The sequence below is a fragment of the Cucurbita maxima genome, unplaced genomic scaffold, assembly GCF_002738345.1.
Source record: "Cucurbita maxima cultivar Rimu unplaced genomic scaffold, Cmax_1.0 Cma_Scf00009, whole genome shotgun sequence".
Lineage (NCBI taxonomy): Eukaryota > Viridiplantae > Streptophyta > Magnoliopsida > Cucurbitales > Cucurbitaceae > Cucurbita > Cucurbita maxima.
The window spans coordinates 4,926,048-4,938,587 of record NW_019272025.1 but is presented as its reverse complement, the minus strand read 5'-3'; the positions used below and the strand labels follow the sequence as shown (position 1 = coordinate 4,938,587).

The window sequence follows — 12,540 nt, the reverse complement described above, 5'->3', positions numbered from 1 at the left end:
AAACAACTCAATTTAAAATTTATTAAATATAACATGACTAATTTTAAATCTAAAATGAAATTAAAAATATAAAAATCAAAATAAATGGAGTGATTAGAGAATTTCTCCCCTAATCTAAAAAAAAAATAAATAAAATTTTTTGCAAAAATAAAAAATAAAATAGGTGACAGGGATGGAAACGAGAACAAGGAAGGCTTCCTATCCCAGCCGGCGTCCGAGACATCTCTACATACAATTTGAACTATATAACCGAGTCATATGTTCAAAATTTTAGGTCGATTAAGATGAGTTCATTCCCCTTTCCACTGGTCTTGAACATGGATAAAGATAAAAATTTGTTTGTTTTAAACTATAATATGTCAAGTCTATCTCCAAAATTTTGGGTAGATCAGTCAAATTATTCCATGGTTGAACTAAAAAAGAGAGTCCCATTAAAGCGGATTCTGCAAGGAGATTTTGTTCCGCATGTGCATCCAAACAATCTGCCGCAGTCCCTGAAGACTGATCTGATAACCTCGAATTTTTATTTCAATTTGTAGGGCTTATCACGTGAACGTTTGTAATTGTTAAATGCTGCAGCCATAGCTGAATTCCAAGGAAGAAACAACATGACTATGATGGTCGCTGCAAGAGCAATCGCAACCACAACAGCTCGATCAGTGGTGCGATCGACCAGGCTCCCTCTTCAATCTCCATTGCTATATGTGTTTGCTGAGCGGAAATCTCACTCCCACACTCTTCTCATTCGTCAGGTAATCATATCACTTTTCCCGTTTCTTCCTTGCTAATTATTTGGATTGGTAATTCGAGTTTCTGGATGTGGATCTTATGCTATCATGCTTTGATGTCAGATGAGCTCCGAGGCGCCGAGCGTTGTTACTCGTCTTCAAAGTTCTGGATTGTTTCGAAGTCAAGGCCTTATTGGAGGGAAGTGGATTGATGCTTATGATGGGAAGACCTTTAAGGTATGGCTGAAAGGATTTTTTGTTTTCTGATGCTTCCAATATCAGATAGCGAGTTTGTTAAATATACTTTTCAATAAGTCGAGCGGTGATTTCTTAATTTTTTCTGGATCCGTCCAACTTTTGCTCGTTTCTCTAATCTTGTATTGGTTTTAGAGAAAAATCGTATTTTTTCACGATGTATTAGATGTGGGTAACAATTACTTTTGCATTTGTTTAAATTTGTTCCCTTATATTTGCTCACAATTAAGTTTGAAGACTGTTGAGGAAGATTATCTTTGTGTTGCAGGTTCATAATCCAGCCAATGGTGAAGTTATAACCAATGTCCCGCTCATGGGCAAAAGGGAAACCGATGATGCTATTTCTTCAGCTCATGATGCTTTTAAGTGTAAGTCTCAGATTAGTCATGATTAAAGCTTATATGTTCTAGGAGATTAGTTACAATGTAAGGTTGAAGTGTTGAACTATCGTGTTGCTTCTTCATCATTATAATATTGATGCTGTATTCTGTTGTGGTGCAAACTCTACAAACTTTTTGGTAGCTATGCCTCAAACACTATTTTCGACTATTGGAAGTGTTTTCCTGTGACTTTCATGGCGTTTGTTGTGGCTCACCTCCCCCATTTTTGTCATTTAATTTATTTAATGGAAGCCGTTTCTTGTGGAAAAATATTACTTGCTAACTTCAGCCATCTGACATATTTTTCCTTGAAGCTTGGAGCAAGCTCACTGCAGCTGATCGGAGTAATCGCTTACGGAAATGGTATCAACTTATTCATTCATATTGTTTTCTAATTTTTATTGATTATCACTATTATTACCTTTTCTTTTATCTCCAATTGGATAGTAAGAGAAATGGAATCGTTTTCATTCATTATTTGAATTTCTATATTAACAAGTCTATATATGCCAATATAAATTCATGGAAATTTATGTCTTGTTCTGCTTTGAGTTTCCTGTAAGTAAGAAAAGGACATACAAAGAGTAGCAGAGGCAATAAAATTGTGTACTTTTGATATCGAACCATTTCAACATTCGGTGCCTAGTTCCTTGGAATAGCATTGCATTTGTTATCTGTCATACCTATGATGTTTCTTTTCTCTCCTGTATTTTGAAGGTATGAGCTCCTAATTGCCCACAAAGAAGAGCTTGGACAACTGATAACCTTGGAGCAAGGAAAACCCTTAAAGGAAGCTATGGGTGAGGTATCATATGATGCACTTTAGCAATCATCAGGTATTGACGTGTTATCATTTTGTTCTTTTAACATACACTTTCCAACTCGTTATACAGGTTACCTATGGAGCCAGCTTTATTGAGTTCTTTTCTGAGGAAGCAAAACGAGTATATGGTGACATAATCTCACCAACTTTAGCTGATCGACGGCTCTTTGTCTTGAAGCAGGTCAGTTGACAGTTTTATTTTTTTGGGGGAAATTACCAGAATGCCCCATTATTATTTTTTTTTTTTTTGGAGAATTGACAATTTATTGCAACGTTTGATATGGAGATATTTGGAATGTTAATGCAAGCATTAGTATGCAGGTCTATAATGAGCTTAAGTACACAGGATGCTAAGTGACCAGGCAATAAATTTATGTTATTCAATCTGGTGTTTCCTCAAGATGTAGATATCATTGTTGAAATTGAACTGACCATGTAATGCTTAGGTTTGAGAACTGGATCTGAAGGGAGTCTTTTTCATCTCACCACACTTTTTTTTTTTTCACTCTTATGATGTTATACGGACTACATTTTACTAGAGATCGTATGGAGGATTTTTCAAATTTAGATTTAGGGAATTTGGGAAGTCTTACGTTGTTAATAATTATACCTAGAAATTTGTGCATACTCACTATGGGTATTCACGTTTGCTCCCAAACAAAATATTGAAGCCTTATTACAATAGTCAGTACCATAATGTTTCATTAACATTTTCTTTTGCAGCCAGTTGGAGTTGTTGGTGTTATTACCCCTTGGAACTTTCCATTGGCTATGATTACAAGAAAGGCTGGTCCCCGTCATGAGTATTTGTGTTTCAATTGTTTACTGTGTCATTCATTTTACTTTTATGAGAACATTATCTTTCCAGTTAATGTATGCTATTGAAAAAACCTTATTTTCTGTTACCCTTGCATTCCAGGTTGGACCTGCTCTTGCATGTGGTTGTACGGTGGTCATAAAACCTGCCGAACTTACCCCCTTGACAGCTTTAGCAGCAGCTGAGCTCTCACTTCAAGCTGGAATTCCTGCAGTAATTACTGATGAGAATATCCTGCTTTTAATTAATTTTTATATTTTTTTTATTCCAGATTTTTTTTTTTTTTTTGAAAGCCTTCCTTATACATATATATTGGCAAGACCAGTAGAATTTGACTTCGTACTTGTTTTTCTGATAGTCTAGGTATATGCTTGTTTTTTTGCATGAATTACTTTTGGTAGGCTATGTTTTGTCATTAACTGCTAATGGTAAGCAAGAAGTTTTGCAGAACATTAGCTAGGCATGAATGACATCCCTTAGTTCTCTTCGCTTTACATATTTGTTAATCCCTATCAGAAAACATATTTGTTGAACTGCATTGTGTTCACAAAACTTTGTTTTGCATTCGCCTCTGTAATCTTCAGTTTGCAGCTCAGTGTTGGTGCAATTTTCAGTTCCTAGTGCATGGGTAATAGTTGATTTTTTTAATGTGTAGGGAGTCGTGAATGTGGTTATGGGAGATGCTCCAGCTGTTGGGGATGCTATACTTGCAAGTTCTCAGGTTCCTTACAATATTAATAGAACAATTACTTTTGCAGTATGGTGCTACTGCTTTAATCTTATTGGTGCATCAAACCTATGCAGGTAAGAAAGATCACGTTTACTGGCTCAACAGCAGTTGGAAAAAAGTTGATGGCAGGAGCTGCTGGAACTGTTAAAAGGGTATTCACAGTTCAGAATATTAAAGCATTTTTTCAGGATGGAGATTTGAAAAACCTAATGTGGCTTATGATACTTGTTTCTCTTCTCTAGGTGTCCTTAGAACTTGGTGGTAATGCCCCTTGCATAGTCTTCGATGACGCAGATGTGGATGTTGCAGTAAAAGGAGCTGTAAGTAAAATTTCAGCATTTGGAACTCAATGTAGTTTTATGGTAAAATATCACGGATAGGATCTGACATCATTGTTTTTGTTATCTTTGCCGCTGTATCTATCTAGATTTTGTTTTAATCAAACAACATGTTTTGTACAATAATTTGTCCTGTCAAAAGTCACAATTGCAGTGCTTACAAACATGGGTCTGTAGTTTGTAAGTTTTTAGAGGTGAACAAATGCCTGTCTATTGAGGATCATGGCCCAGAAACAATCTTAGTCATGCATGGTTCATAAAATTAGCACTCCCCGTGATGTGTCTATTCAACACCACTCTTTCCAACAGAAAACTGGGGATGGAGCCTGTTTGTGTTGACGACTTTGCTTTGACTTTTCATCTTTCAGAGCTTATAATGTACCTAAGTTGAAATTATTCTTTTACTTTTCCTCAAAATTACATTCCACTTGCAGTTTTCGTTATACATGTCAGTCATCTTTTCTGTCTGTTTTGTAAACTTTGGAAAGTAAACTATTTTTCTGGAAGTGCAATGTTATCTTGCTTTGAAAAATTCAGTAGGAACATTAGCATTACGTCACATACTTCTATGGAAAAGTTAGTGGTGATACCCTATTTCATCTTTCAGATTGCAGCGAAGTTCCGAAATACTGGACAGACTTGTGTTTGTGCGAATAGAATTTTTGTTCAAGAAGGTATTGACAGATGTATACTTCAGTTCTGAAGGATGCTTCTTCTGCTCATTTAAAAGACGTCTCACAGATGCTAGTAGTTTTTTGCTTGAGAGTTTTCTGAATGCTTTTGATAGTATTATCAGTGAAATCTTATGTTTCGTAGTTGACTTTAATACCTTGATAATGACTAACGAACTATGGACATTCACTTGTCCATTTAGGTTTTGCTTAAGTTCTAAGAAACGATGGTAGTGATAGATGAACTAATTCTAAAGAGTTGAAAGCTATTAGTTGATACGTAAAACCTGATATTAGGGTGCCAATGGCTGGTAGGGGGATATGCTCGTTATCTGATATATCAAGTCAAAAACAAAATCTTTGAAATTCTTCTTACCATTGTATTTGGGCAGTGGTTCTTCATTTTCAGATCTCATAAGTAGAACTTGATGTGGGAAGGGGAAACATCGAAGGGCTTTAATGGAAAGTGTAGAAAGTTTTAAGTGAGGTTAGATTTTGTTTGTAAAAGCCTCTCTACACCCCCCCTGCCACCCTCCTCTGCCACCTACCCAGGTATCTGCATTGACCTACTTGTTGGCCAATCATGACTTCCACGTTAACACCATGGAACCAATTGATACGCTCCATAGTCATGGACTGAAAAACCTTCACTATAGCTTTTGACAAACACTCTCGAGGCAGCAAGGACAAAATCACCGAGTATGGCTGATTCACCTCACATTCCCTGACCCTCACCATGGATGGCTTTAACCTTCAACACCCCTGTCAAATATATGTGCTCCATCAAATTCTTCTGAAATTCGGTGCATTGAAAACATACTTTGGATAGAAAAGTTTAACAACAAATATGGTTCTTCTTTGAAGTTATTGAACTACTCCACAACGGAAGTAGAAAGCGCATTCTCATCCTATCTGAGACTGTATATTGCAATGTGTTAACATCACTTTCTAATTTGATTTTCTATTTTCTTCGAGAAGATGAATATCTTTGTTGGGATAGTACAATAGTTTCATTTAATCTTAAATTAATTCTTGAATTCATTTTGGATTATTAGCTTTGACCAGATGAATCATGTTTTTTTTACTTCGATTTGAACAAAGCTCTAGTTTTCAGGTATATACGAGAAATTTGCTGATGCTTTCTCAAAAGCTGTGCAAAATCTGCAAGTTGGTGATGGTTTCGGTGAAGGTGTATCTCTGGTAGTTGCTCGTGCCTTTAATTCATTATTCAGTTGTGATTGTTAGTCTTTTCATTATAAAATTATCTTCCAAGCTCGAGGTAATTTAATTTTATCAAGTGCCAGTAATTTGTTTGCTATCGCTTAACATTCCATATTTTACCCCTTCGTATTGTGAAGGACCTCTCATTTTAAATGTTTTGCATCAACCTTTCAAAGTTAAAACCCAGATATTACTGGAAAATGCAACTAATGCTCTTTCTTGGAAAATTTAGTTCAAAAGAAACATGGGAATTTTTTTTACTGGACATATGAATGTTAGCGAACTTTGGATTTTGTTTGCTTTGTTTCTTATTTCGGATTTCTTATCTAAATATGAATGCACTCCCTTTTACATTAGATTGAATTGGATAGTTTTTTTTTCTAATTTTTGTTGGCCGTCAGTTTGGGAAGATGTCTCCTCTTTTCTTCTGTTTTTTCTTCAATGAGATCATATGTTCTTTTCTCTGAAAACATAATGACACACTTGTTCTAACAAGGATATTATGTTATAGCTGCTTTACAATAAACTTATTACTAGTTGAACTTGAGGTTTCTCTATAACGCTTTTAAGAACCATAATTTAATTCGCACTTCATTTGTTCAGGGTCCTTTAATTAATGAAGCTGCCGTGCAGAAGGTTTGTTTTGTTTCCGTCAAGTTAACCATCAAATCTGCATTCTTGCGTCATTTAATTTGAGCAGTTTCTGTATGAATTAATGCATGTGATTTATTTATTTATTATTATTATTATTATTTTGTTATAGGTTGAGAAATTTCTTCAAGATGCCACCACAAAGGTTTGTTTCTGACCTAATCTCGTGGAACTATTAGGTACTATCATGGTAATGAGTCAAAGAGGCTCTGATGACTTGTTACTTTACGTTAAATGGTGTTTGGTATTGCCACTCACCAGTCAGTTTCCAAAAGTTGAACAAAAAATTTCAGGATTTCTAAATCGTGCAATGAATGTAGATGTTTAGCTTTCCTGAAGAAATATGCCTATTTGATTGTGCATTGCCAATTTCTTTTCCAGAGGATTCATTTGTTTCTTTTTAATGTAATTAATGGGCTTTGGTTCTTCTTTTTAGGGATCTTTGGTCTTAGGATTAATAGAGCCAAATATTATGTATTTGACAATGATTGTGATAATGAGAACTTGAGAGTCAGGATGTTGAGCTCATATATCTACGGTTTTTAGTTTCCCTATTATTATCTCGGTTGTAGGGCGAAATTAATTAGTTGTATTGTTGTTTCCGTTCTATTATCCATTCACTGACATGTTACCATTTGTTACTGTGGGTACTGGTTCTGTCAGTTGAGTTCTGTAAGTTACTGTGGGTGCTGGTTTCTTATAATAATTATTTATCCTCTAATTAATCCTCTTTGGTAAAAATTTTATTCGTAGTTTGATAATCATTTGGTTTTTGGTTTTTTGTTTCTTAAAATTAGACTTATAAACACTACTTCCACTTTGAGTTTTTTGCTTTGTTATCTATTTTTTAGTAATGTTCTTAAAATCTAAGTCAAGTTTTAAAAACTAAAAAAATTTTGTTTTTGATTTTGGAATTTAGTGCATAGATTCTTTTCCTTTGGATAGGTGAAAACCACTTTAAAGAATTTGTAAGAAAACAGCCACAGTTTTTTTAAAATCCAACCAATCCATATTCAAGAGCTATTGTGCATAGATTCTTTTCCTTTGGATAGATGAAAACCACTTCAAAGAATTTGTAAGAAAACAGCCACAATTTAAAATAAAAGACAAAATCTATGCACTAAATAGATATCAAATGGGCTCTAGTTATTGAAAAAAAGTCTATAAGTACCTTCAACTTTTCATTCTTATCTGGAATACCTTGAATAGCTAACATGCTAAGCATTGACATACATACGCCAATTAAAGGTTGAAAGTTCCTGAGAAGATACCGAAGTGTTGATGGATTAAATGCCTGTGTGGGCTTTTGTCACTTGGGGTTTTTGTAGTTGTCAGCTTGGTCTAATTGGGTTGGGTTGGACTATTTTTCAGTAGCTTCTCTTCGGTTATTTTATTATATTTTTTATTTGCATCTTTTTATATTTACTCATACATTTAATTTATCACAATTAAAAAAAAGAAAGAAAAGAAAAGCTTTCCTAAATTTTGGGGCATGTTGACGTGTTTATGTTTTCACAATTAATGTCACTAATAAATCCTTTAAAGTTCACTTAGTTCTCTTTCCCTCTCTCTACTTTCCTATTTTTCTTTTGAAGGGAGCAAAAGTTCTTCTTGGAGGTAAAAGACACAGCCTTGGAATGACATTTTTTGAGCCTACAGTTCTTACTGACGTGAAGAATGACATGCTTTTATCCAGGTATTAATGTTGCATGTTACGTTACCTCTCCTTAATCATCTTTAGAACCTAGTTTAATTAGTCAACTGACATTCACTTAGATGTTTCAATGTTGAGATTTCTATTGGAGCAATTTTTGTTGCAATAACTTTATTCTCTCTGTTATAAGATCCTAAATTAGAAATTTCTCTGACCCTAGAGACTTTTCTTGACTGTCCTCTTTCTATCATCTTGATCGGAATTGTATTAGTAATTGGTTAGAGAAGTTGTTATGGTAATAAGGGAAAAAGGGTGAAGATAGCCATTGATCCAGTTGGTTTAGGTTTGAGTGATCTCAAGAGAGGAAGGGTCCAGTACCTCAACAGTCATGGTTTATCTGGTAGTTTTGTTATCTTTTATTTTTTCAGTATATTTGGTTCTATCACACCTCAACTAACCTCGCGGCTAATATCTTTTTTATGTTATTTATTTATTGTCCTCTGCGAATGGGATATTAGAATCCCTTTCATTAATAAAGAAAGAGGAAGCAAAAGAAGGGAAAAGTACAAAGTATCCAGTCAGTAACCAATTTTTTGATCGATTTGACTTGGATATGGAAGATTCTGTTTGGCACTTAATGTGTGTAATGTTCTTGTAACATGTGCAAGATTTCTAAAAAGCATAATTAACATGCTATACTTGATTTGGAACTGGGCATTCCTTCAATCCTATGCTCAACCGTGCTTCATGGCTTTGTATTTTTGAACTGGTTCTATTTTACTTCAGGGAGGAAATATTTGGTCCCGTGGCACCCTTACTGCCATTCAGAACAGAGGAGGAAGCAATTGCTCTCGCTAATGACACCAATGCAGGTTCTGCTCTAGCCATGATATTCTAATCATGTATTCTGCCCCATTTTTCACCATTGATTAATTGTGTTTCTTAGTACTTTTTAAGCGATCAATTCATAAATTTTAATTAATCTCTGATGTCTTATAGGATTAGCGGCTTACATATTCACAAATAGTATTCAACGTTCATGGAGAGTGACTGAAGCTCTTGAATATGGATTGGTTGGTGTTAATGAAGGCTTGATTTCTACAGAGGTGAACCTCATCCTGCCATCTCTTTTACCCTTTTTTCCTTCCTTTTTTTTTTTTTTTTGGGGGGGGGGGGGGGATGTTTTTTTTAACTCTGATATAATTAAAGATTATGATGAAGTGAATCTGCACGAAAGCTTTGTCCTCATACTTCTCTTGTTTATTTGCATTCAAAGCCTCAACTGTCCCAAGAAGTAGCCACTGATATATGCCATAGACTTTTACTTCCTCATAACAAATATCACCTCATGAGGATCTGCTTAGCTTGGAGTAACCTAAATTTTATAATCAGGCCTTCATTAGTGATTAGAAAACTTTATATTTGTTGGAGAATGATAACTTGCTGTCCATCTTTGAAAAGAATTTGGATGGTGGGGCCTGCCCGGTCACTAGAAGACTATCTCCTTCCAGTTTCCAAGGAGAAAAGTGGCATGGAGTTTGGTAGTCATTGCCCAAAGAATTCAATTTTGATCTCCAAATGCTTATGACAGTTTCCTTTTCAGTGGAACTCATTGTGGTATCCAGTGGGTGGTCCAAAGTAAATATGGCCTTTCTAGGTGTAGGTGGACTTTTGAACCATCTAGGTTTTCGGATTGGTAGAGGTTGTTGGAAGATTATTTCGACTTCAAGTAACCTTATGGATGATACGTCCTTTACTATTGTTGGTGATGGTCTCTCCCTTGAATTTTGGAAAGATCGGGGATGGGGTTCTCTGACTTCCACCTCCTTCCTAAGTGTGTCCTGTGCTGTTTGTGACAGTAAGCGCGTTAGGTGGTAGTTAGATGCAATCGCTCACCACCAGAAGAGAAGAGAAAGCTTAACAACTTAGACACTATTAATTGATCTCACTGTTAAACTTTTTATCCTTCTGTGAGCTTTGGGAGAGAGGGGAAGCTTGCACGGGTGAAACAAGGAAAGGATGAGGATAATGTCCTCTTATTATGTGTACTTAAAATTCCTGGTTCCTTTAAAATTTTAGGATTGAAAGATTATATACATGAACAGTTGGCATGTAAAATTTGCCCCTCTGAGAAATTTGGCTCTATCTCTCAATGCTTGGCTGAGGAAGTTGGATGGTGGTTCTGGGGATTTTCACTGTCAAGGTTTACCATATGGAGGGAATTTTTCTTACTCCTTTGGATTTATGTAATGCCATAATTCACTCTTGTAAATGTGAGTGTAGTTATAGCTCACGGGTATAGAGATTTGCTCTCGATGGTCAGAAGTTCGAATCCTTCCAACTCCACATGTTTGAGCTCAAACATTAATTCACTATTGCGACTGAAAATTGTTGATCTTATTAGTCTTACTTCGATCATGTTGTGTTTTCCTAAAAAGATGAACAAATGGCAGGCTTGTTAAAAAAAAAACAGGGCCATTTAAATCATTCTGCCTGTTTCTTCTAATAGAAACACAAAACTGAGCATGGACGGCTCGTGGGAACTGTATTTGGAGCAGGATATTCAATTTTCACCTTAGTCCCCAATAAAGCAAAGTGCTTATCTCATCCCCGATGTCTTATTGCAGGTGGCCCCATTTGGTGGCGTTAAACAGTCGGGCCTTGGTCGGGAGGGGTCAAAATATGGGCTGGACGAGTATCTTGAGGTATTAATCACCCTTTTTATGCCAGTTTAGAAGGCTAATTATTTACGATTTTCATCTTGTTTTATCCCATCTGGCTCTTCGCTTGATTGTCTCTTTAAAATGACTATATAAGTGCTTAAAAATTCCTTCCAAAGATTCCTTTAAACACGATCCAATAATTTTTAAGGGAAAAAATGATGATTTCTAACAACTTTGATTCTTGTTTCTGTCTTCGAAATGTGAAAGAACTTTAGTTTAATTTCTTAAAATGGAGTTTATAACACTTTCTCAATAACCGACCCTTGCAGCTGAAATATGTTTGCCTGGGGAACATGGGCGGCAACTAGTGAGCGAGTGCTGTAACACTTTTGAGTCACTGGTCCGGGAATAATGGTCTTGGGCTTCTTCTAAGCCCAATGACCAAATAAAAACCAGATCATCGAGGCCCAATAAGCATGATCAACAACAAGTCAAGTTCGTTTCTGTTTCCCCAATCTTTGTAGAAGTGTTCTGTAAGTTCAATATTTTAATGTTAGGAGTGTTTCCTTATCAGTTTTCATTCTATTACTTTGCATCACTTTAACTTTAAGATAACTTAAGAAATTATTCTCAAAACTAGACCTCTTGCCAAGTTTTCCACAATACGCTCGAAGAAGATAGGTTTTCGAGTTTCTTTTGCTTGTCCCGTACCCCGACCCTGGCAGTAGTTTCTTAACGCTTAAGGAGGGGGGTATCGAACAGGTTGATGAATAAAGGCGTAGTGGAAAACAGGCAAAAGTTTAGTTAAGACTTGAGAGTCAGAATTGTGGGCAATTAGGACCTGAAAATATTGTAGAACAAAGATCTTGGGGAGTCTGAGTAGATGATTAACCAGCCGTACACGAGAAATGTAGAAAAACTGGATAAAAAGCTATGGGTCTCATAGGCTGAAATTGGAAGGAATATATTCATTTTAAAAGAGCAGGAATAATTCTCCTGAAAAAGATGCTTAAAATTCAAGCAAAGATGTTCTCCACACTAAAAGGTGAAGCCTAACCTTGATTCAATATTTTTTTCTAAGTTGTTGGATATTTGCATTAGTTTCATTGTATTATTTATTAGTAGCTTAGAACTCCCCCACAGAACAATATTCTTGTTTTCATTGCACATGGACAGGAAATTTGAGTACTAATTTTATTAATAAAGACTCGTATAAACCTTCAGAAAAGATCCTATCTAACAAGAGTTAGGCTTGAATTTAATCGCAAAGATTAATAGAGAAGTGGAGAATATTGCATATCATGAAGAAAAAAGGGGAAAAAAATGCTTAATTGATTAGGTATGGAGGACACTATAAACCCCTCAATGTGTTCGTTCATACATAAGCATTGGTAAAGGAATCTTCCTTTGATTGTCAAAGAAGGGAGCATCAATTCCCTGTTCTAATTTATTTCATTGCCCTTTTCCCTTTTTTTTTTTTTTTCTTCTTTTTCTTATCAAATTTCATGAACAAATCCATTTTAAACCATTAAGAAAGAAAAAAAAAAAAAAAAAAAAAAACTACAAAATTTTGGTCTTTCATTATAAGATGTGGAAATTAGTAGAGTAT

At 35.4% G+C, this 12,540-nt stretch overlaps 1 protein-coding gene and 1 long non-coding RNA gene across 2 annotated transcripts; both read left to right on the top strand.

Moving 5' to 3' along the window:
- The first annotated feature begins 447 nt into the window (after nt 1-447).
- Nucleotides 448-11,570, top strand: LOC111483779 (succinate-semialdehyde dehydrogenase, mitochondrial-like). The gene is made up of 20 exons (XM_023130084.1): nt 448-752; nt 852-965; nt 1,252-1,351; nt 1,678-1,726; nt 2,081-2,168; nt 2,257-2,367; nt 2,910-2,972; nt 3,106-3,216; nt 3,659-3,724; nt 3,808-3,885; nt 3,976-4,053; nt 4,679-4,745; nt 5,857-5,942; nt 6,567-6,599; nt 6,727-6,759; nt 8,210-8,310; nt 9,055-9,140; nt 9,268-9,374; nt 10,896-10,973; nt 11,261-11,570. Exons 1-20 carry the CDS (start codon nt 609-611, stop codon nt 11,297-11,299), a joined length of 1,632 nt encoding a protein of 543 aa, XP_022985852.1. The 5' UTR covers nt 448-608; the 3' UTR covers nt 11,300-11,570.
- LOC111483788 lies at nt 6,766-7,719 on the top strand. Its single transcript, XR_002718415.1, has 2 exons — nt 6,766-7,559; nt 7,667-7,719. It is a non-coding gene; the product is annotated as an uncharacterized LOC111483788 (long non-coding RNA).
- Nucleotides 11,571-12,540: the final 970 nt, after the last annotated feature.

Coding starts and splice junctions, on each gene's coding strand:
- LOC111483779 (XM_023130084.1), top strand. CDS start 609: ATGACTATGATGGTCGCTGCAAGAGCAATCGCAACCACAACAGCTCGA. Junction 2,973..3,105: donor TGGCTATGATTACAAGAAAG/GCTGGTCCCCGT, acceptor CTTGCATTCCAG/GTTGGACCTGCTCTTGCATG. Junction 3,725..3,807: donor CTATACTTGCAAGTTCTCAG/GTTCCTTACAAT, acceptor AAACCTATGCAG/GTAAGAAAGATCACGTTTAC.